General features: G+C 43.3%; 1 protein-coding gene across 1 annotated transcript; it reads right to left on the bottom strand.

Annotated features, from left to right (window-relative positions):
• Positions 1–13,440: 13,440 nt before the first annotated feature.
• Positions 13,441–17,305, bottom strand: LOC120666150 (ABC transporter F family member 1-like). The gene is made up of 5 exons (XM_039945936.1): positions 16,945–17,305; positions 15,876–15,949; positions 15,579–15,789; positions 15,214–15,448; positions 13,441–14,771 (listed from the first exon to the last, which is right to left on the bottom strand). Exons 1-5 carry the CDS (start codon positions 17,155–17,157, stop codon positions 13,714–13,716), a joined length of 1,791 nt encoding a protein of 596 aa, XP_039801870.1. The 5' UTR covers positions 17,158–17,305; the 3' UTR covers positions 13,441–13,713.
• Positions 17,306–25,536: the final 8,231 nt, after the last annotated feature.

Below are 25,536 nucleotides of genomic sequence, written 5' to 3'. Positions count from 1 at the left end.
GGGTGGGGTCAAGCACGCCCACCATTCCAAGGAGGAGGTAACAACTTTAACTCAAATTTCAATTCGAATTTCAATTCAAACCAACCCTCCTTGAGAGATCTAGTTTTTGGCCAAGCTAAAATAAATGAATCTTTAAACAAAAAGCTTGCTGCCATTGATAAAATTTTGGCAAATATAAATGCAAAAGTTGAAACTCTTTCTTTTGTAATTAAAAATCAATTAAGTTTCAACCAAATGATAGAAACTCAACTGGCTCAAATCGCTGCTGCTGTTCCTATTTCTGAGGCCGGGAAGATTCCGGGGCAACCCGAATCTCCCGTTGAAACTGCAAATATGGTGTCTACCGGGTGGGCCAACCTTCCCCAGCAGACTCCCCGCACTGACCATGCAGGCAGGTACAATCCCCCAAAGAATGACACTTGGGATGGCCTGGTAGCAGCAATTCAAGAAGATCCAGGGGTCCCCATGATCAGCTACTCAATCTTCGATCAATACTATGAGCACACGCTTTGCAACCTAGGGACCAATGTCAACATTATTCCCATGGTAATATACGAGAAACTTTTATACCCTGCTCTCAACCCAACATATATGTGTGTGCATCTCATAGACTCTACAATTCGGTATCCCGAAGGGATAGCCAATAACGTCTTGATCCGCATGCGGGACTCCTTCGTCCTTGCAGACTTCGTGGTTATGGATATAGAAGGCGACCTCAGAATTGAGCTCATCCTTGGGCGACCATTCCTGAGGGCCGCCAGAGCAAGGATAGACGTGGGAATAGGAGAAATCCACTTCCGCATTGAAAAGGAGACCATGTTCTTCAGATTCAAGCAAAGGAAAGAGCAGTGCCTCCTGAACCAGTAGGATGACGAAGGACATGCACTTTGGGATGCACCAGAATCCCAACAACCAAGACCTACGACCACACGATCAAAGAAAAGACGTGCCAAGAAGATGTGGTGTAAGGTCGCAAGTTCATCCTCGTCCAATTCTCCAGGACGGGCCGAACAATGGTAAACAAAGCAGGAGAAAGGTCCCGCTCGTCAGATTCAAAACGACGAGCTCTTGCCGAAGGTAAATCTGTACGTATCTCATATTTACTTTTCACCATTTTGCTTTTCTCAACATTTTCAATTTTTCCCACTGCATATTTGAATTTTCAAAACACTCATGCATGCTAGAAACTTTTCTAGCACTTTTTCTATTTTTCACAAAAATCCAAAAATATTTCCGAGCATTAAAATTCTTAGAAAAATAAATTCGAACATCTTTCGAGGCAAAGTATGACCGGGCACCCAAGATTTCAAAATTTATAGCCATTAGGGAGCCCCTGGGCCCTGGCTGTCAACCAGTGGGCCCACGGTTGGCTGGCTAAACCCAAGGGTCGGCCTGGCCGAACCCTAGGGTCGGCCGACCCCACCTGGCAATGGCTCCCTGTCATCTTTTTCGAACAGCTAGTGGCTGTTGTGTTCAGGTCCTAGCCGTTGTGCCCGGCCATTCTCTCTTTAAATAGAGGCCGAGGGGTGAGTTTTGAGCTCTCACACTCAACTCTCATTCACTCACTCTCTCTCAAACTCTCTCAAACTTTGCTCTCGGGTTTTCATTGGATTTTTGCTCAACTTTGATTTCAAAAACCTCTCTCTCTCATTTCTTTGCTGCAAGAAATTAAGGAACAACTCACGGGTAAGAATGTTCATTTCGATTTCACTAACATAACCCGTTTCGAGTTGTACGTGTTTGTTTTGCTCCATCATGAAAGGCTTAGGACGGAAGGTTTCCGGCGCATTCAAGAAGATGACGGGTGGAAGTTCATCCCATTCTCGGGGTGGCTCAAGCTCGTACACTCCCGAACCTACGCCTACACCAAGCACGATGGACTATGAGGAAGAAGAACAATACCAAGAGATGCAAGCCGAACCGCTAGCCAAGGTCATAGAGATTGATGCAGAAGATGCCCCCTACCTCGACTTGCGAGATGATCATGAATGACAAGGCTATGCTATCCTCAAGAATCGAAGCTTCGTCCACACCCGAGCGTTCGATCCGGATCTCCTCATCAAAATAGGTATGTACGAAAACTTCTCTAACGTTTGGCATGCAATTGGATGGGATACCTTCGTTCCCGTTGAGGAGTATGGTTCTTGACTCCTCACCATCCAATTTCTTTGCACTCTTTCGGAGGTGGAAAACGGGGTTTATTTTTGACTTTTCGGGAAAGAGTATTTGCTTTCTTGGAAAACTTTTGCTGGCCACCTCGATTTCAACAAACGCTGGGCGATTTCTCTTGAGCAAGCTTGCCGCGGTTTTAATCGTCATGAATTTTGGAGCCAGATTTCGGGTCAAGTTGTCCATGGCAAGTTTGCACCTCGGTGCAATGACATTCATAATCCCACTCTTCAGTTGATGCACAAATAGTTAGCCATCACTCTCTTTCCAAGAGATGATGTCCGACCCGTGCGCAACGATGAGTTGCTCATTCTATATGCCATGGTCAACAAGATCAAAATCTCCCTCGCGCAAGTTTTGGTTAAGCAATGGCTTTCGAATTTCAAAATGATGGGTCCTATTGAGTGCACTTTTTTGATTACTCGCATCGCTACACGTGTCGGTGCATTAGAGGGGAATTCTATTCCTTTCATTGAGGGCGACCGTGCGTATATCGACGAGGCTTATTTGATCCAAGGTCACACACTCAAGAAAGGCCCAAATGACTCTTTGATTTTCTTCTACTTGGGCTTTACAAATGAGATTGCGCTGCCCAATGTGGAGTTCCATTTGTCTAATTGCCATTCACTAACCATCCCTCTCGTTCCACGAGAAGGAGCTCGTAGGCATAGATCTTCTGGTGTACCTGGCAGGATGACAAGAAGCAGGACCAGAAGGGAAGCAGAACCGACACCACCGCCTCAGCAGCAAAAACACTCACATCAGCATGAGGCCGGTGGTTCGTCATGGCATAGTGCCAGCACTGAGGAGTGGGCACAGCTGGCACCAGGCCGCCGGTCCACCAGTTCCAGCTCCAGCGGAGCCCTGAACCTCATCAGACGGACGACCTCGTCCCGAAGTTTCGGTGCCATCACCCAGCAGCTAGGTGAGCTGCAGGTGCAAAGCGACAACATACAAGAGATGCTGCATCAACATATCGATACATCCCAAGCATGGCAGCATCACACTAGTGAGAGACTCCACAACATGGAGCAGTTACAGTTGCAGCAACAGGAGGAGTGAAGGGCGTATTGCCGCTGGACGGGTTTCAACCCCGATCAGCCGTAGTGAGCCTGAAGCTAACTTGGGGGAGGACCCCCACGAGAGGTAACTTGTATCAATTATCTTTACTGCTTTCATAACCTTGTATGAAACCCATAAAAATTTGCAAAATCTAGAAAATCCATAAAAATTTGCATAACTAAAAACAAATAAAAATTTGCAAAACTTAGAAAACACCAAAAATATTTCTTTAATATGTGTAGTAAGCATGGTGTAAGTTTTTCTTGTTGAGATGATGAATAGTTGCTCTGTTAATTTTCTTCATATGCTTAGTTACAACTTTATGGTCTACCTAGTTTTGGGTTTGTTGGCTTAAAAGTTCAAATCTTAAACTTGAAACTTGTGGGTAGCAAAAAGCATGATCCGAATCTAAGTTGTTGTGAGCTATGATATGGTTAAATAGAGTTGCTATGATCTTCTCTTATGTGATGCTTGATATCCGGAGTATTTAATTTTGAAAACACAAAAATATAATAAAGTTTCTCGATGATATAAAATTCTTATCCAAAGCCATATGTTATTTTCATTGCAAAACCTTCCACATATGCAACTCTCTATCTCATTGAGCTTTGTTAAATTGTTGTGACCTTTAGTGAGATTCATTTTATACTCCCATTATCAAGATCACGTACACATTTCCACCACATGCAATGCTTCTATACTAGAAGTAAGCAGACATCCACCCATCCACAAAATAAAACTCCAAGTCCATGTATGACACCTCTCTCTCAAAAACATATCAAGGATATGGGGCTATGCAAAAAGAAAATAAAAGATGCATACCCAAAAAAGATATTCCACATGCTTCAGCATGTCAAAAAAAAGAGAAAAAGAAGAAAGAAAGAAAAGATGCATACCCAAAGAAAGTATGCCACATGCTTAGGCATGTCAAAAAAAAAGAAGATAGCCCCTTATCCAAAAAGAAAGAAAAAGAGAGATGGTACATACAAAGGAGTTCATACACCATCCACCAAAAATATCCACACACTTGCACATCTTGATCAAGGTTTATGACTTGTTTCTCCTTTGGATCCGGTCTTTGACTTAGCAAAATATGAGAAGCAGGTATGCCTTCAAATCCTCCATACCTACAGCTCCACAAAAACAGCCATTAGAGATAGGTTGAGGAAGAAAGGCATAATAGAAAGCCTTGGTAAGGAATTATACACATTGAGCGATCTGAGAGATTATCCGAGGAACTTTATAATTTTCTTTTGAAAAACTTTACGAAACCTCCGGATTGACGGTTGAACAAAAGAGAAAGAAATATGGGCACTCTGTGATGCCGTTCTGACTCTCAACTGCCAAAGATAAGATGAAGCTATAAGCTCCACAGGAGTAAGGTAAGAGGTAAGAACAAAGGCCAACTTATTCAAAATCAAGGTAAGAAGCATTTGGTTGTGCCTAAGTATAAGTTGGAAATTCAACATCGTAGCAACTCCAGATCAACAAAAAGCGCCTTGTTTTGCTCGGGACGAGCAAAAGGCTAGCTTGGGAGTGTGTTGACGGTCATTAAGTGCGAAATATGACCGTCAACTATACTCATAAAAGAAGGAAAATCATACCTCTTACTCGCATATTTGTATCACTAACCTAGCTCCACAGTTGTTTTCGAAGTAGTATAAATAGGGCCTGATTACCTTCCATATATGCGTGTGGCGGGAACCGACCTCCAAGTAGTATAAATAGGGCCTCCCTCACCCCCTCACACACACCACCAAGAGACCTCTTCCTCCACCATTTGAAGATGTAGTGCTCCACTCCTATGGCGAGGTCCTGCCTAGGCTAGTGATTAGAGTAGGAGGAGAGTGAGGAGTAGTTCGGGGAAGCGCCGGGTCTGTCGGTGGTCTTCTCTGGTCTTGTACCTCTACAGATGCTGGCTTCCTCTGGTACGAGTAAGTTAGTATTTATGATTCCTGTATTGCATAGTACTTTTGCTTGAGTGAGATCAGTTCTCTTACTCGCGGGTTCGTCGCTCTGTATTTATATAGAGTGCCATAATTTGCTACGGGAGCTCAAACGTAGTTAGACTATGGTAGTAATCAGTAGCATAGACATGGTGTCTAGCCTAAGGGTTACCTTCGTTTGCCTTATATCCCACGGTATGTGAGGTAGGCCGCAGGTGGTGACAGCCCTGTTAATCCTTTGTAATCCTCCACGTTCGGGTACAGCGTAGAGCCATTGGCCGGAGTCTCCTGACCATTTCGAGGGTAAGCCGGTGCCCGAAGCGAGTATTCTGCCTGAGAGATCGACCTTTAACTTAACTTCAGTGCTACCGCAGGAATCCTCTCCAGCCTTGCCACTTATCCTTGGTGTGTCCTTGGACCGACTAAGTTAGGAGTTAGTACACACACGTTCCCTGTGGATACGATACCCTGAATACTCACGGGTGAAAGCTACAACGGTATCCATGCGCTTGTGGATTCATTCGCATCGTTAAAATACCCAACAAGCTTTCTGGCGCCATTGCCGGGGAACGGTTGCTGTTCTAACTTCGAACCTAGTTGGTCCTCGTATCTTTTTCTTTTCCTCTTCAAAAAAAAAATCTCTTAGCCTTTGTTTTTCTCTATCTTCACCCCCGCTACCACTGTCAGCCTCGTATCTTTTTCTTTTCTTTATCTCTACCTTCACCCCCGCTACCCATGGAAGGTTATCCTCGTACACACCTTCCGACCCTTTGGGGTGAGTCTCTAGAGCCATCTTTTCTAGACCCAGTTCTACATCTAGCTGCGAGACTCATCCCTCACTCACCAAGCTAGTTCAAGAAAAATTCCTTCTCAAGGTTAAGCTTTGAGCATCCCTATCATAATGAATGAGAGGAGAGTGAGCAACTGAGGCCTTCTATCAGCAAAATTCGAGCTTTCATCTCGAGTTTGCCTAAGCATCTGCTGAAAGGAACCTCTCCTGAATAGCTAGAATCTTGGGGAAAGAGCACTTCATGCAAATCCTACCCCCAGATTCGTTTATGGTGCATTCTTCTTAAGTTGAGGAAGGAGTGGTTGGAAGGAAATGGGTCATTTTTTATGACTCATCTATCTTAACCACAACTCCCTGAAAGAGGTACCATATGAAGCCCATCATATTCCCGTGTCAAGGCAACCTCCGAGGTGTTTTCACCGAGGAATATGCCTTGACCTTGACCACTGTGTTATAAGTCTCTAGGACTCACCTTTTTGGTCAAGAGACAATAGGGCCATACCGATCTAATTGAGTGAAATAAATTCACATTCAAAACCTCGATTACCGATCGATGCCAATCAAATCAAGTGATTCAAAACTCACATCTTGTTCCTCGATTTTGATTGATGCCCAATAGAAGTTATGCTCACCCTTCACTTCAAATGAACTTATATTGGAAGCTTAGGATGGATTACTTCGCCTCCATGCAAGGCTTTCATCCTAAGGAGGGGTTGAGTTGGAAAATACTCAATCTCCTCATGATCCGAACTCAGAATTGTTCCAGTGGCCCACAGAATTACACATCCTCTTTCATTATGGGCTATGAACATTCCTGAGTTGCTCTATTCGGAGATCAAGCCCCTCACTCCATGAGCATGAAGTTCCATTCTGATTCATCACAAAAGCCATGCTCATGCTTGATTTCTCGGAGATCTTCTGTTGTGCCAAGTCGCTATGAGCCGTACGATCATCATAGGGCTTCCTACCATAGATGCCCTTTAGGATGGTTGTTTTGGGTTTTGCTTTTCATAATATCTATGCAGGGCTCGTTATTGCATTTGTGCACTAACCTTGCAGCTTGAACAACGATAAATCAACATATGGTGGTGAAGATGGGACTACATCACCACCAATAGCTGTAGGTTGAAGTCCCCATGGTCGAGCTTATGACCATAAACAAAGCACTACCGGGAGATAACCCGATTATCAAAAAAAATCATTCTCTAAAAAAATTATGATGATAATAAGAGCAAGTACAGGTTTACAGGATAGTATGCACCTCCGGGTATTCTTGATCCTAACCCTTGCAGGTTAAGATTAAGAAGAACAGGGGGACATACGATGCCCGAGAACACGGGAGCTTCGTCAACACCCTGGTACTTTTGCGATGGAGCACAATCTGAAGAACCAACACCGCACACTTGATTTTGTGTCGTAAGATACAAAGGTCCAAGTGTGGGGGAGATTGGTGAACACCTCACAATCGGGTCCATCCGTATCAAGGTATGTGTTGACTTAGTATTTCAAAAAAATAGCAAAAAAAGAGAGTCAAAAAAAGGGAGAGAAGGAAAAAAAATGAGAAAAGGAAGAAGAAAAAAAAGAGTGTAAAAAACAAAAAAAAAAGAGAAAGTGAGCAAGGAAGGGAGTGAGCATGAGCCAACAAGATCTACACAAGTCAAAAGGCCGCAATATCTGCATGCCTTCAAGCTTATGGCCTTACACTTCAGCAGAAAAGCATTCTGCCGCCTGGCTCCACCCAACCTTGCGCTCGCGCGCACTTGCAAAGCCTCTCCATAGTCCTCATCCACTTCTAGCTTTGCTAAGCACCGCTCTAGCAGCCCGAGCTCACACACTAGAGGAATGTTCCTCTTCTGGTCTGGGGCTCTGCTACTCCACTCCATTTGGCAACTGCTTGCACACACAAAAGGAGACACATTTTGTGCCTCCGACCATCGTGCCAATGGAGCTTACCACCAAGGCCCAAGGTTCCTGCACACTAGCCGTGTGTGTGTGACCTAGCCTTGCTGTCGCCTGAGTCAACATGGTCTTTGTACCCTCCCCCACTTTAGCTTGCATCAAAAATGGAGGAGTCATCGACAACCAAAGATGACCATGCCGCCACTGCAGCAATATGAAGACATTCATCCTACATGCAGGCGGTAAATACACTCAGGTATGTAACCCCAAGTTCACCACTCTTACACTCATATTTACTTCGGTATGATTATAGCTTAATTTTGCAAATGCATGCAACCTTTGCCTATTTTTTGGTATGCTCTGGCTTAAGCCTTGTGCTTAGGATCTTTAATCAAATGAGACTTGTTGTCGAATTTGATTAACGAACCATCAGAGTTCATACTTTCAGAGGCATTGGATGTATATTCTTTTGCGGACTAACCCCTGCAGGGAAGACTTCAAATAAATGGTTAAGTCCTCAAGCTAAATTTAAACGGAGGTAAATCAAGGCGTGGGATCGTACTTACGTCAAGAAAAATCTGCACAATGTATGAAAGAGGCACAAATCATCTTTCAAGGTGCACCATAAGTATTAGTGAAATGCCCCTTTAGGTTCATACAATTCTATCCCAACCTTATTTGAGTTTTGCTAAAAGATAAAAATGTGGTGAACAACAATAAAAAGAAAATAAATACCCCTTTGAAAAAATATCGCTCTTGAGAAAAAAAATGATGATGAAATAAAATGACGGCAAACATTCAGGGATCCATGCTTTTTGAACCTTCAAATCTGACTTTCCATAAGCATGGATGTGAACAACTAATCTCAAGGCAAATGATAAAATCCATTCAAAACATACCTCGAGTATTTGTTGTCCACTAACCTTTTGCAGGGAATAAAAACAAAATGACCAAGGAGCATCATGCAACAAAGAAACACTCATACGACACTCCCTGGTTCCATGAAGGACAGAAGCACGAGGGACTAAGCAGAACAAAATGCAAAGCTTTGCTTCATGAAGCTTAGCTATTGCATTATCATTCATGCTTGGTGAGTTCTGTCAGGTAAGTATCCCACAACTCGTGCATCCTCATGTCACATCTCCACCCTACTAAGTTACCCATCTTACCTAATTTGCCATGAAAAAAACACATAAATAATAAAATAAAATAAAAAGAAATTTAGGCTTTTCAAATACTTGTTGAATAAAAGTTTAGACTCCCCGGTGTTTACAACCGGCAGAGTCCTTGCTTGTTTCCACCGCTGTTTTGTTGAATAAAAGCAGGTACGAGAATAAGTGTGGGGGAGATCTCCCAAAAGCACAAATTCACTTAAGATCTCTCCCCCAACATATTGCCCAACATCGATGGTCCAGCACGCTGAGAAACAGGACAGATGGGATGCAGAGAAGGATGGCCGAACCTCTGGTTCGACCAAACAAACTCTGATTTCCCCCAGTTCCCGCTTCTTCCTCTTCAAATGATGGTTTGTGCAAACACACTCCTCATACTCCCTAAGTCTTTGAGTTTAATGAAATTTAATGCTAATCACCAAACCTGAACTCAATAAACCTTGGCAATCGCCTTATGCACTCCATGTGTTTTCATGAATAACCTTGCATACTCTTTATTCCTTGTTTCCTTGAATCTTGTGAAATAAAAATTCATTTAGGGACCCCATGCTTTCTAAGTAATTGATTAATGTGATATGATTTAGTTTAATGGAACCATGCTCTTTCATGCAAGGCACTTGTTTTCTTTTACAAAATCTAAAATAATAAAATAGCTAATCTCCTCAAATTAATTTAAATTCCTACCGAAGTCAAAGACAGATCTTCATGATGAAACCTTCATATGCAGTTTGACTTTGCTTTGAGTTTTGTCAAATTCTTAGACCCTTGTTAGAAGCTTGTCATACTCTCATGATCAAGAGCACGTACACAATCATGCTATACTTCTACACTAGAAGATAGCAATATATTTCCATCCACATATCCACAAAAGATAAAACTCCATGCTCCTTGACCTCTTTCTTCAAAGTATCCATCAAAGACATGGGCTACGCAAAAATAAATAAAAGATGCATACCCAAAGAAGGTATGCCACATACTTGAAAGAGTATGTCAAAAATAATGTGTAAAAGATGCATACCCAAAGAAGGTATGCCACATGCCCACAAGGCATGTCAAAAAAAGAAAGAAAGAAAAGATAGCCCATGTCCAAAAATAAATAAAGGAGAAAGATGGATCATGCAAGGGAGTTCACTATTCATAAAAAAATATTCCACACACTTACACCTCTTGATCAGGTTGTATGACTTGTTTCTGCTTGGATCTTGTTTTTGACTAAACAATACGAGCAAAGCAAACATGCCTCTCTTTTCCTACCTAGAGCTCCAGATAAGCCTGATTAGATGGTAGGAAGAAAAAGGCGACAACTTTGCCTTGGTAAGGATACAAAACAAAAAGAGCGACTTGAGAGAACAATTTGAGTAGCAAAGCTATTCTTTTCTTTTCAAAAATCAAAACCTTAAAGTTGTTGAGCAGGAAGAGCTAGGAACCTGAAATCTAAGTTGTTCCGTTTTTCAATTTACCAGGATCGCATGGTAGCCACTCAAAAATTCACAAGTTTCAGATGGATCTTGGAATAACTTATATGCAGGTTACATTCAAGGAGTGCCATCCACCTTAGTCTTTCAACCTTTACTCGAGGACAAGCAAAGGGCCAAGTGTGGGGGTGTTGTTGATGGTCCTTAAGTGCTAAAATTAACCGTCAACTCCTGCAGTATTTTGGAACTTTTCAGCACCAAACTTAGATATAGGGCTTATAGCTAACCAATTCCACAAGTTTTGGTGAATTGTGATCTGCAGGCACCCATTGTTGCATTCGGGCATAAACACAAGTGAACACGTAGAGAAATACACAGATGATCCAGTCCTGCGCTTCACTTACAAGAGGGGCCAACAAACCAGAGGAAACGGGCGGGCCAAGGCACATGCACCCAAGGGATAAGATCAAGACCCACCTGTCGCCAGCCAGACGAAGGAGGGCCTGGGGGAGTGCCATCTGGGGGCGGCCGACCCCTAGGGTCGCCCACACCCAGACGGGCTCCCGTCTAGGTGCATTTCGACATGGAGTAGTGCCTACTCTGCCTGATTACCTTCCATATATGCGTGTGGCGGGAACCGACCTCCAAGTAGTATAAATAGGGCCTCCCTCACCCCTCACACACACCACCAAGAGACCTCTTCCTCCACCATTTGAAGATGTAGTGCTCCACTCCTATGGCGAGGTCCTGCCTAGGCTAGTGATTAGTAGGAGGAGAGTGAGGAGTAGTTCGGGGAAGCACCGGGCTTGTCGGCGGTCTTCTCTGGTCTTGTACCTCTACGGATCTGTTGGTCCTTCGTAATCCTCCACGTTCGGGTATAGCGTAGAGTCGTTGGCCGGAGTCTCCTGACCATTTTGGTTGTAAGCTGGTGCCCGAAGCCAGTATTCTGCCTGAGAGATCGACCTTTAACTTAACTTTAGTGCTACCGCAGGAATCCTCTCCAGCCTTGCCACTTATCCTTGATGTGTCCTTGGACCGACTAAGTTAGAAGTTAGTGCACACACGTTCTCTGTGGATACGATACCCTGAATACTCACGGGTGAAAGCTACAACGGTATCCGTGCGCTTGCAGATTCATTCGCATCGTTAAAATACCCAACAATTGTCTGATTTTGGTACTTAAACTACGAAACTGGATATCCTACACCTCCAACTACCAAAACCATTCGAAAACGACCCTGACCTCAACCTAAGGCAGTTTTGCTATAGTATAATTTCCTAATTTCTCGGATTTCACACATTTGTCAATTAAATAATGGAGAAAGCATAGTTACTATTGTCTAAAAATTGTGATATTTTGCTGTGAGATAGCACAAGAAACAAGAGACAAGGAATCTATTTTGGCTAGGTATGTTACATTAGACATAAAGAAATTTGAATTATAAAATTTTAAAAATCGTTAAATTCAAAATTCCTTTAGTGTTTAGGCTAGCTAAACCTTTGCTAAAAATACATTAAAAACATGATAATTCTTATTTTTTATTTAGTTTAATAAGGTAATTTTTATTGGTACAAGTTTTGTTGAAATTTTTTGAATTCCTTCGCAACGCTCAAATTTGAAACAAATTTGATTATTTCCTCAAAATTCTAATTTGAGAATTTTCTGTAGAACTTGGGCCAATAAAAATACTTTATTGAACTAAATAAAAGAGTACGAATTATCATGTTTTTAATGCATTTTGAGCAAAGGTTTAGCAAGCCTAAAAATTCAAGGAATTTTGAATTCTATCCATTTTTAAAATTTTATAATTCAAATTCCTTTATGTCTAATGTTGCACATCTAGCCAAAATAGATTCCTTGTCTCTTGTGCTACCTTCCAAAAAATATCATGATTTTTAGGCAATATTAACTATTTTCCCTAGTATTTAATTGAGAGAAGTGTAAAATCCTAGAAATTCAGAAATTATACTGTAGCAAAATCGTCTTAGATTGAGGTCAAGGTTGTTTTTCGAACGATTTTGGTAGTTGGAGGTGTAGGATATCTAGTTTCATAGTTCAAGAACCAAAATCGGACAACAGGTTGAAAAATAGACTTTTCCCTTTATAATCACGTATGTCAATTCCCTTTATAATGACGTATGTCAATTGAGGACTTCAGACTTTTTTATATTTTACTCGTCAAACTCTGATTCTAAAAGGTCTTGGACCTCTAACTCAACGTAACATCATACCGTTTCCAATTAGAACTCTAATTGATGGATCAAGGAATCATTGCTCGTTTAAGTAATAACCTTCCATGTTTTTTCAAAATCTATATTTATTTATTAATTTATAAACACAGTTGTCTTAGAGATGGACAAAAATAACGGTTGCCCCTGCAGGTATTGCAGTTTAAAAGGGTGATAAGCCCTTGTCACTTAATAACTGAGCATCATGGACTTTTCTTAATCCGACCTAGTCATAGGCGTCGTCAAATGTAATTAAGCAAGAAGACACAATCTCTCCATGGAAAAATAGCAACATTTGCCCATTTCAAAATAGATAAAGACTCTTATTCAGCAACCCCACATAGCAATAGACAATCCATATAAGGGAAAGGCAGGCACCACAGTTTGAGCCCAAAGTGCGCAGACTGTGTCATTTGAACTACATAAATCTAATATTTTTGCAACTCTCTATGTACGGACCTGTTGTGCGATCAAACAGCTATTCTCAACTTCAATTTCTTTATTATTATAGCAACACTCCCCAATTTAAATGGATGACGTTTAGCAATAAACTAATTAGCTTATCCAAAACATCATAGGATTACATCCTATACAAAGAAACTGGTTACACACTTTTTCACAAAAAAAAAGGCTACACAGATATCCATGGCCAGTAACAGAATGCAGTGGTATTACAACAGCCGACGTAGTGCTACATTATTCACCAAAGGATTCATAAAAAGCATTGTACAGCAATTATGCAAGCATACCGTAAACCATGTGTTCAGAAAATACCAGTGCTCTGCCATAGGATCCAGCAACTTGGGGAAATCCAGCATCCAAACTCTACAAACTTGCGATACACAACATTTTAAAAAACATATAAGCATTTGAAATACTATAAAATACTCATGATCCGATGGAAGTCATAAGGAATCCAATACAATAACATAAACTCCAATAATTTGTTACTGGAAAACTGGGACTTCGTGATACAGAGTTAAAAGCTCATGGTTGACTATGATTCTCCGAAGAGAAAAATAAAAGGCTTTCTAATCGGACAGACCAGCCTTGCTCTTCAAGTGTGCCTTGAAATCCATGATATCACCTTCCCACCTAGTCACTGCCTGGTTTTCACACACCCAGATCTCTTGAGCAACCTGGTTGATCAGCCTGAAGTCATGGCTCACCAGCACCAAACCTCCATCCCATTCGTTCAGTGCCTCCGCCAGGGAGTCTATGGTCTCAATATCCAGATGGTTAGTCGGCTCATCAAGCAGCAGCAGTTGTGGCTGCCTGTATGCTAACCACGCAAAGATGACACGGCTCCTCTGCCCATCAGAGAGATTCCTCATGGGCATCACCTGCGCCTTCCCCGACAGACCAAACCTACCAACTGCAGCTCTCATCTTTTCTTCTTCAGTCCCAGGGTATTCCTTCATCATGTAAGCCAGGGCCGACATGTCCAGGTCCAGCTTCTCTGCAAGATGCTGATGGTACTGCGCAATGCGGAGGTGATTGTGGCGCCTAACCATGCCATCTAATGGAACCAGATCGCCAGTCATAAGCTTCAGAAGAGTGCTCTTCCCTGCCCCATTGGGACCAACCAATGCAATTCTAGAGTCAAGATCAACGCCAAAGTCAAGATTCTTGTATATGAGATTATCAGGTGTATATCCAAACTTGACTTCAACAAACTGCAGCACTGGTGGTGGAAGCTTTCCAACATCTGTAAAACGGAACACAAGTACTCTGTCCCTGACAACCTTCTCAGTGAGACCACCACGCTCCATCTTTGCAAGAGTTTTCTCTTTGCTTTGTGCCTGACGTGCAAGCTTCGCAGAACCATGACCAAAGCGGGCAATGTACTCCTTCATCGAAGCAATCTGTTCCTGCTCCCATTTGTACTGCTTCATTTGATTCTCTTCAAGCTCAGAGCGGGTTTGAACATACTGATCATAATTACCTGTGTATAACTTAAGCTTCTTGTTTTGCATATGTATAATGTTTGTACACACTCCATTTAGAAAATCTTGAGAGTGTGATATGACAACAAGTATGCGGTCAAATTTCTTTAGTGTCTCTTCCAACCAGACACAGGCCTCAAGATCTGCAAAAGAGTGTAAAGAAATGTTCAGGAGACATTCACTGAAATTGTGTCTTGAAAGACCTTTTTTGGACGTCCAAGGGAGTTATAACTTGTTTCATCACAATAGAGACTGCTATGTATCCCTAAACAAGTGCTAGCACAGCAAACAAAAGAATAAAATTACATGGATAGCCTAAAACTCAATTTTAAAAGTACACACAACAACAAATCAATTTGGTAGGCATTACAGAGACAATAGAGAAATTCACATGGTCTCATGTCCGAATAAATCCATCTAAGATGCTTGAAGTTTCCCAATGGTGACACAAATGTGCATATATGATGCATGAAGTTCAAAGTTGTGGAAATAAAATTCACTGTTAGCAGGGTTATGATTCACCAACCACCACACAAAAGAATTTCTAATTCAATTTCTATTCATATTAGATTTTCCAAGACTTACCGAGATGGTTTGTGGGCTCATCAAGCAAAAGGATTGTTGGATTCATGAACAGAGCCCTTGCCAAAGCAATTCTCATACGCCAACCACCAGAGAAATCTTTAGTTTTCTTTGCCTGCATCTGTTTGGTAAAACCCAAACCAAATAATATTTCAGCAGCACGCTTTTCTGCAGTTGCAGCATCCATCGCATCTAGACGCTCATACACACGATCTAAAGCTTCACCACCACCATCTTCCTAAAAAATGTCAAAAGAGATCTCAGTAAGGACGTATCCAGCATGAAAATTATAATTTGCAACATCAGAAAGGAATGATATAGATGACAGACATATATGACGATAACTATTCTGTATCTCAAAAGCTCACCTGCGCAGCCAAAATTTCAGCTTCCTTTTCTAACTTCACTCTTTCCTCATCACAACTAACAACAGCTTGTAGTGCAGACATGTCTGAAGCCTCAATCTCATGGCTGAGATGGTATATGTCCATGTGTTCAGGGATAGGAAGTTCTCTGCAGCCTATTGCTGTGAGAAGAGTAGATTTTCCACAGCCATTCAAGCCAAGCAACCCATATCGCCTGATAACAGATAAAAGCGTCACTGACATGCTCCAACAGCATACCTCGTTGTAACTGAATGGAAATAAAAGATGATATGTGTGTACCTCCCATAGTTCAGCTCCAACTCAGAATCCACAATAAGATCATGCCCATGGAATGTTAATGAAAGAGACTCTATCTGCAACATTCAAACCGTAGGTTAAGGAACTAGGAAATCACCAATCAGTAAGCAGAATGTTAAATGAATCATCCAATAGGAAATGCCACAGACAAATATTTAAACAAAAGAGTTTTCACTTAAAAGAGGCAAGAGGATTCTTTCACAAGGCATAAACCACAGTAAAGAAGCCACAATCTGTGTTTTGTTATAACTAACTACATAAAGGCTGAAGTTGAACTATATATGGAACACTCATGACAGTCAGGTCAAAGCTAACATCCGCATAACAAAGTGACTACTAGATCATTGCATTACACTGCTGCACATCCATTCCATAAGTGAGGACCGTTATGTATCGAACTCAATGATCTCTACAGTTTGTGCTAGAGACAGTGAGGACCAATAAGCAAAAGTTCCAGCCAAACCAAAAAAAAAATGAATACAAGATAATGCAACAGATCACTCTTCTTTTCCTAAAGAGGGAGTGGCCAGCATACAACACGATGGGGGAGCCTGCCTTGTTTATCAGATATAAGCATCTCCAAAGATATTGGAAACTTTAGTGGAGAGCCTAGTTAGTTTTTCTTTATTTGCCAATCTTTATTCACTAATAAAACGAACTTCCTATTTTTATTCACAGCCACAGAAAAACTATTTCCCAATAACCATATTTGCGGATCGATTTTTAAATAAAACGACTGATATTCTAATCAAACGAATCCAAAAACCAGTGACAGAGGTCGTTGCACATATCAACACCACTCCAGCTGACAGATCGGTTTGCCATGGCACGAAACAACTCATAAGGGATCTCAGGAGATCGACCGAGGCCTTCAGCGATTTCACCTGCCCCAATCCCAACCCAGCATGCGATGGAACGAACAAGAAAATAAAAAATCAAGAGCCGGGCGTTCCCGTGGCTAGGGTTAGCTCAAAAGGGGATTAGATTCAGGCCGCGAATCACGAAAGCACAAGGGGAAGGGGGGAGGTTCGGTCGGAAGGGGGGCGCTCACGTGGATATCGCGGGAGAGCGGATGGGACGCGAGCACCCCGGTGCAGGTGCGGTCGGAGAGCTTGAGGGCCGCGACGCCGTTCGCCGCCTTGTCCGCGGCCGCGGCGGCGGAGGAAGAAGACGAGGACGAGGACGCCGCCGCCTTGCCTCCCCTCTTGGCGGCCGCAGCGGCCTTCTTCTGGGCAGCCTTCTTCTTGCTGGCCTCCGAGACCATGGCGCCGATCCGGGAGACGGGGAGCTGGGGGTGCTAGGGGTTGGGGAGGCGGTGGCGGCGGCGATCGGGAGGTGAGTGGTAGAAGGGGAACTCAAGTGCTCAACTCCGACCCGCCTCTGGCGGCTGGCCGCGTACTAATACTTGCCCCAGGTGGAGATGGGCTCGCTGGGCTTTGTGGGCTTTTTCGGTTTTCGTTTTCTGTTCTCTTCTGCTGTGGGCCGTGCAATGCATAGGGCAGCTCCATCGGTGGCGATTTTTTCTTTTTTATATTTAAAAAAAATTAAAATTTCAAAAATATATGTCCATTTCGAAAAAATTCAAAAATATACTCCGGTCGTCCGTGGGGGCAACAGGATCTTAATGTAATTTTTTTTCTTTAAATTTACAAAGAGGTCCCTGGTCGGGGTCGCGTGGGGGCAAGGGGGGGCCTGTCGCCCCCCTCGGGCGACTGGGGGCCCACCCACGGGCAACACGGGGGGCCTGTCGCCCCCCCTTGGGCGACCGGCTCTGCCCCCCTATATAAGCCGTTGACCCCATTCCCTGGTCATTTGAGCCCAAAAATTCCACCAAAAATCCAGAAAAAAGAGAGGGATAAGGAGAAGGGAAGCGGCGAAGCCCTGCCGAATTGCGCACTTGTGATCTGCAGGTAAGTACATTTAGCTTATGTATTTTTTCATTGGTATTGTAGAGTAATTTAATTTAATTAGTGCTATAGTAGAACCATTTAAGTAGGAGTTTAATGATACTTTAGTTACGTAGTAGTAAATTAGTATAAAAAATTAGTACTACGCGTTTATTATTACAATTGCAATACTACTAGAGACGTGTTTATAAATTAATTACGATTTAGAATAGAATTTCGCATATGCAGTATAGAATTTGAGTGTCATCATGTAGTTATAAATACTTATATGTTGTAGTTGAAATCCATACTTAGTTTTTACGGATTATTGAATAAGGTAGTGAAGTAAAGAGTATAACTCGATAAGTATTCAGTAATATACAGATATGTCAAGCAAGATGCAGTTTCAAGTATTTTTTGGTGACTACAATGTTTTGTATGGGCCAAATGGAGTAGACCTTTCTGCCTTTAAATGCACATCTAATGCCATAGATAAACCTCTGGAGATGAGTTTTGGTTCCATATATAAGTGGCTGCAGCGTGGGTTCCGTGTTGATCCGGAGACACATGTGATGACCGTCCAGTCTCTTGTTAATTGGGAGGTAGAAAATGATTTATGGGAATTGATGATGATACACAACACTGATGACTGGCAGAAGTACATGCAAGTAGCTCTAGAGCGTGGGTGGCCTCTGGCCATTCTTGTTCAAACCCGGGAGAAGACACAAAATGAAATCTAACATGGTGCAGATCAAGCAACTCCGAGTATTCGAAGAGAGACCAACTATGTTGAGCAAGATGAGTCAGAAGAGATAGAGAACCAAAACATCGGACCACAGGGCCTTGCTGATGAGGGAGAGAGGATACATAGCATTGTGGATGAGATGGATGTAGAAGACCAAACCGCAATGGAGATGGAAGAATATGAGAGCTCATCTGATGACGAGCAGTACTCATTGCCAAAAGAGTGGAAGGAGCATGATTTTGGCAATCATGTCGTAGAAGACGTACGAAATCAGGAGTGGGAGTACAGAGGGAATGAGGTAGTGCAAGGTGCAACATATCCAAACATTGAAGCGGTAAAAGATGCTGTGAGACTATGGGCAATATCATTGAAACGAGAATTTAGAGTCGTAAAGTCTGGCAGTAAAGAATATGAGGTGAAGTGTGTGAATGATGAATGTCCATGGCGAGTACATGCATTCAAGGGAAAATGAAAGTCGAACTGGAAATATTCCATTGTGACAGAGCACACTTGTTTGCTGTCAGAAGTTCTTCGCTCTCATCGCAATATATCATGTGACTTTGTTGCAAAGCAAATATATGGGTTGATTATGGATAACCTAAATTATGAGCCAAAAATGATTGTTCGACACATTGAGCAGACTTACCAGTACATCATTAGTTATTTGAAGGCATGCCGGGCTAAACAAAGGGTGTTCGAGATGCGGTTCGGCACATACGAGGCATCATATGATAACCTACCTCGTATGTTATCCCAGGTTGCTACTAGAAATCCTGGAAGCTTTTATGACACATACCTTGTACCAGCCGTGACTAGGGGCAAAGCATTCTGCAACGAGCCTTCTTTTGCTTAGGTGCCTGTGTTAGGGCATTTCAGTGTTGTCTTCCGGTGATCTGCATTGATCAGTTGACTGCAGAGCAAGTGAAGGTAAGGGCATCAGGAACAAGCACGAGTCAGGCTGCAGAGGCTAGGGATTCAATTGAGAAGCCATTTTCACACTAGATTCGAGGTGCACCTAAGGAGAATTGGTCATTCCTTTATGATACCAACGGAATACGATATGGTATTCAGACAACGAACCATGCAGAGTGTTTCAATATGGTTATGCGTTCTTGTCGTGCCTTTCCTCTTGTGGGAATTGTTGAGTTCATCATGTATGGGTGCATGAAGTATTTCAGAGAGCGTTACATGGCTGCAAGCATAAACATCAACAACCCCCAAATTCAGTTTTGCACTAGAGTGACACAATATATGCAATAGAAAATTGAAAAGGCAAAACTGCACCGCGTCATATCGACAGGTACAATGGAGCATAGATTTGAGGTTCTATGCAAGGATAGAACTGGTCGTGGTATCCGTAGAGATAGGGTGGTACAGGAGAGTTTGATTACAGTAGATGGCAAAGCCTTCTGCTCCTGCATGAAGCCTAAGTTATTACATTTGCCATGCTCGCATCTCATTGCGGCATGTGCAGAGTCTGGGTTGCAGCCAGGAGTATTTGTTTCACCTTACTTCAGCAAGGAAGCAGTTGTATCCACCTGGGGACATGAGGTATACGGGATTAGAATAGTGGGACCTTTCATTCAGGATAATGAGGATAAGATGTTCATTCCAGATCCAGCCACTAAGAAAGGCAAAGGCCGCCGTCAGACACGTCGTATTCGGAATGGTATGGACGAGTCCGAAGCAAGCAAGGCACAAAAGTGTTGCAACCAATGTGGAGCATTGGGTCACAACTATAAGAAGACACATGGGAACACTATCCTGGCGGGGTGCCCACTACTGTTGCAACTTTGGTCGTACGAGAGGCTAGCCGTTGGTCGGCCCATCGTCAGCCACGAGCCTTACCACGAGGCCATGTACGGCGACGAGGAGGACGACAGGCCCACTATGGGAACTCTCTGGATCTGGCGTCAGGTACGTTCGCAACAAATCTAATTTTGTTATTCATTGTTACACGATGCATTAGCGCACTTTTAATTTTACTTAATCGGACTGCAGAGGTCCTGGGCGCATGCGCAGGTTAGACGTGCATATCCTGAGTTTGTTTCGGAGCTCGACATGCTGATGCCCGAGGACGTTGTCTGGGAGCCTTACAGCCCAGAGGCTGTGGCTACCCGTGCACCAGCAGGCCTGTCTTCGCACTACTCCGCGAATGCGAGCCTGTGGCTTACTACAGCCGTCCTAGTTTACGACATCGCGGTTGAGGCATATTGCCCCTGGAGAGTCAGGAGACAGTTTGGGCAGCGCCAGGAGTTTCCGGTGCCCACCGCGTTGGAGCGTGTCAGTCGCCAGGACCACAGGTAATTATGAATGAACTTGGCTCATACATTCGTGTCGAATCTAACGATTCTTCGTAGTCCACTTTTGTAGGTTGTCAAGGAGTGGCTTGCTGTGCTCTGATGATTGGCTCACCAAGATGCAGCCGTGGGTGGACCAATGGGATCAGGCAGACGAGCACTTGGTCCATCCAACAGGACCACACACAGACAGCTCCTTTAGGGCTTACCTCACCTGGTACTTACCCCGGACTCGGGCTTGTCTGGTTTATGTTGACACTCACCCGCAGCCACACCAGACGAGGCCTCAGGATGGCTATGCCCGGCACCATGTGGAGGCACTAGCTGGCGCGGTGAGTCTCTTGATCATATTTGCATATATATATATATATATATATATATATATATATATATATATATATATATATATATATATATATTAATATTCATAAGATAATTCATATGTTACTAACTGTTCCTTTACTCAATAGATGCAGTTTCGCCTTTGCAAACATGATGGAGATGGACTGCTCAACTTACCTGACAAGGGTACGTGTCGGATCTCTAATGACCCAGTTTGAGCAGACAGAGGCATGGTCGAGGCAGTGTGACCAGTTGCGTTCAGTACTGCACAACTTGGGAAGCCGTGTGCAGTATGAAGACAGCCACGGGTCGTCCCAGGCCTCGTCGTCGTTCCCGTGTCCGGCGACCGTGCACCGGCCGACGTCTCAGTACTACACAACTGCAGGTAACGTAGATATCTCTTTAAAATTTGATCAAGTGTTGCTACATATTTACTAATATCATAAACAGGATATGATCCAGCTACTGCGTTTGGCCATACTGGAATGTTTAGAGGGGCACCACCAGTTGGCGGACCGTATCCAGGGATGGTACTGGGGCCACAGATACCGGCCTACACAGGTTAGTTTATGTTTCATATTTCAGTTTCTACATGTCATGACGAAAGACACGAGCGTACGCTAACATCCGCATTTTATGCGTAGGATTCTACCCCGATGCGGGCGCCGGACCTTCTTCTTCCTTTCGACCTGGTACAAAATACTCTCTCAATACACTCACTAATTTACCACGCAACATATGTTGGTTTACGTTTATATGTTACGCAGGGTTTGTTTCGAGTATGTTCGTTCCAGATAACGAGGGCGTCACCTTAGACGAACTCGACAGCTTGACTCCAGACTCACCTGACGCGCACGGTGACCCCCGATGTCTTGGGGTATTCACAGCTAGGAGGAGCACCACTTGGGATCTCTCAGCAGCAGACACCGTAGCCCTCTTTGCATCCTGAGCGACAGGTGAGGTCTCCGGATCGTCACACCTACTCCGAGGGCCATGTCCGTGCCCAGCAGAGGGCTAAGAGGCTCCGACGCCCTAGGGGTGGTTATATATATCCGATGTTTGTATCTCTGATGTTTATTTGTAATGAGACAGCTGTGGACTGCTTATTTGTACACTTCAACGTTCGCCTCTGATCACTCTCGTATTTTCCATTACATACGATAGATGGTATGTTTATGCTTTGATGCTCCATTACGACTAAGTACGATTCAAACTCGACATTATGTACATGTCCAGTGAATGCAAGTTAGGTACGAGACATACATACAAGCATAATACAACATTAACAATACTAAATGCGAATACATCTTAAACCGATGAACATCATATGTTATAGATCATGGCATGAAATCATCTAGGTCCTCATCCCAGTTGACAGATGGTGGTGCTGCAGGTGGTGTAGTATGGCTCGACGAACCTCTTGCCTTTCCCTTTCTCTCTTTTCTGGATCTACGTTCATGTACAGGGGGAGGAAAATCATGTGTTGGAGGCCATGGTTTGGGGGGTATGAAGTCATCCATGTCGTCATCCCAGTTAACACAAGTTTGTGCTGCAGGTGGTGCAACATGACTTGACGAACCTCTTGCCTTTCCCTTTGTCTCTTTTCTAGTTCTACGTTCATGTAAAGGGGGAGGAAGATCATGTGTTGGAGGCCATGGTTTGGGGGGCATGATGTCATCCATGTCGTCATCCCAGTTAACACAAGTTGGTGCTTGAGGTGCTGCAGCATGACTCGACGAACGTCAGTCATCTGTTCTTGCGCAGGCCAAGTACTATCACCCGAAGATCTTATCCACCTCCTTCATCTAGTTTGCGGCATAAGTCCACCGAAGATACATACCAATTTACGGAAATTTTGTATTGATTTGTTAATCAACTCCGTGTCCTCGGGGTAATCCTAGCATATAATTAAACAACAATGTTACTGTTTCATAAATATGGATTCCAAATGACAGACGGGATTAGAACTGAATGAGAGTTACCTTAATGTGCATCTCATACACCTCTGGCCGCATCCATATCTTACAAGAACTTTGTAAGAATCCAATGATATTAGGATGATTCGCTAGTTCACATACTCTCATGTATATCTTCCGACGTTCTAGCAGGTGTCCCTTTACATCTTGCGTTGTAATACCTCGAAATAATGTGAAATCTTTAAACTCTACTACTTTGGACAACACCATCTCTATCGTACCATCCGCTAACGGATCCAACTTCTTACTGATAACAAGATGGGTCATGATATCAAGTATTATACTAGATTTTTCTTCGGTCCATGAAAATCCTCCACAATTGGAGGCAGCCATTGCCTTATGCTGCAATATCAATAAGGTACTGTCATAATTCTATTCTAATTCATAATTAATTTAAAAACAAGTCTGTAATAGTACTGAAATTGTACTACTAAACGAGTGTTCTAAAGCACCAAATCTAATTCAGCTAATCCACTAATTAAATTAAATTGTTATACAATATCAATGGATTCATACGGAAGTTACCGGTAGATCACAAGTGCGCAATTCCGCAGAGCTTCGCCGCTTTTCTTCTCCTCACCCCTCTCTTTTTTTTCTGAATTTTTGGTGCAATTTTTGGGCTCAAATGAGAAGGGAATGGAGGCTAGGGCTTATATAGGGTGGGAGACCCTGTCGCCCGTGGGGGGGGGGGGGGGACAGGCCCCTATCGCTCGTTGGGGGGGGGGGGCGACAGGACCCCCTCCCTCCACACACCCCCGGCCAGGGACCTCTTTGCAAATTTAAAAAAAAATTACATCAAGGTCCTGTCGCCCGTTGCTTGGGCGACAAGACCCCTGTCGCCCCTGGGGCGGGCGACCGGGGGCCATTTTCGAAATTTTTCAAAACGGACATATATTTTTGAAATTTTTATTTTTTTTAAATATAAAAAAGAAAAAGACCCATCGGTGCTGGCGGAAGCCCAGCAGAGGCTCGGAAAATGTGTATACGGGGAGGAAGGAGCACCGGGCAACCGGGATATGGATAAAACGTGTATACGGGGAGGAAGGAGCACCGGGCCACCGGAATATGGATAAGAATGAAAACGGACCGAAAAAAATCCCGTCCCGTTCCGCCCGTATTTCTATATTTATCGCACCCGTTTCTATTTTTTTCAGAAAAATACAGAAATGGGATGAGAAGCGAGAAGGGTTGTATCCTGCCCGTATTTGCAGGATCTCGTTTTTAGCCGAGATAATCCCATATTAGTCCCGTATTTATAAAATCCGGGAAAAAATAATAGGCACATGATATATCCTCTCATGTTCCTAAACATCAATACATGTACTTCACGAATTAATCGTAGGAAACAAGAAATATTGATCATATTTTTGAAAAATAGCTGGTGTAAAAGAGTGTCTAGTGTTATATTCATGCAAAGTGAATGATAATTATATTATAATGCATTCCGGTAGATTTTCCAGTTCCCGCCTGTTTCGGTAACCGTTATATCCCGTTTCCACTCCCGTACCCGGCTATTCCGCTCCCGCTCCCGTTTTCCGTAATAAAAACGGAAACGGAAATGATTGAGGGGTTTTCCCGCCTGTTCCCGTCCGTTTTGATCTCTAGATATGGATGCCTGGATAATTAAAGGTCGCGCATGTGGATGGGAGACGGATGGTCACAGAAGGCTGGGTGCCCGCTTATTTTCTGGCCCATGATTATATGTGGCCATACAGAAACTGATATCTACATGCTGATGCATATATCTATCTCTATCCATATTATAAACAACGAAAAATTTTGAAAATATTTTTCACTCATGTCACGTTCATCATGCCTCTCACGCTGGACCAACCTATCAGAATTTAGGGAGGTGGTTGGAAAGGAAAACCTATAGAAGTCACGAGTTGGGGATGATGTTTCTAACGAAAGCACACTATTTTTCACACGCACCAATGTTCTACCCACCCGCACCCCTCCCTGATCGCTGCAGCGCCCATGCACCCTCACATGGCCCTGCTTGGCGCCTGGCTTCCACTACTACAAAAACGTTGATTTGTCCCGGTTGGGAAACCGCTGTTGTCCCGGTTTCCCAACCGGGAACGCCTGTCTGGGACAAAAGGGGGTGCCCTTTTGTCCTGTGTGTGGCAACCGGGACAAAAGAGGACCTTTTGTCCCGGTTGGTAACACCAACCGGGACAAAAGGTGCAGCCAGCGCCCACGTGGCTGGCGCACCCTTTTGTCCCGGTTGGTGTTACCAACCGGGACAAAATGTCTCTTTTTTTTCATGTTTTTCTTTTCTCAATTCTTTTTCTATTTCAATTATACTTTTGCATTTCAATTAAACTTATGTATTGGAATTCAGTGTGTATGATCTCCACTAATATATACATATATATATAGTTACTTATATAA

Source organism: Panicum virgatum, chromosome 3N (genome assembly GCF_016808335.1).
Source record: "Panicum virgatum strain AP13 chromosome 3N, P.virgatum_v5, whole genome shotgun sequence".
In the NCBI taxonomy this organism is placed as follows: Eukaryota; Viridiplantae; Streptophyta; class Magnoliopsida; order Poales; family Poaceae; genus Panicum; species Panicum virgatum.
The sequence above is the reverse complement of the archived record's forward strand: the minus strand, read 5'-3'. Positions and strand labels throughout refer to the sequence as shown.

Bases quoted from the DNA above. Each gene is read 5' to 3' on its own strand.
- LOC120666150 (XM_039945936.1), bottom strand. From the start codon at position 17,157: ATGGTCTCGGAGGCCAGCAAGAAGAAGGCTGCCCAGAAGAAGGCCGCT. The intron at 15,790-15,875 runs GTACACACATAT...ATCTGTTATCAG, and splicing joins TTGGAGCTGAACTATGGGAG to GCGATATGGGTTGCTTGGCT. The intron at 15,449-15,578 runs GTGAGCTTTTGA...GACATTTTTTAG, and splicing joins CTGAAATTTTGGCTGCGCAG to GAAGATGGTGGTGGTGAAGC.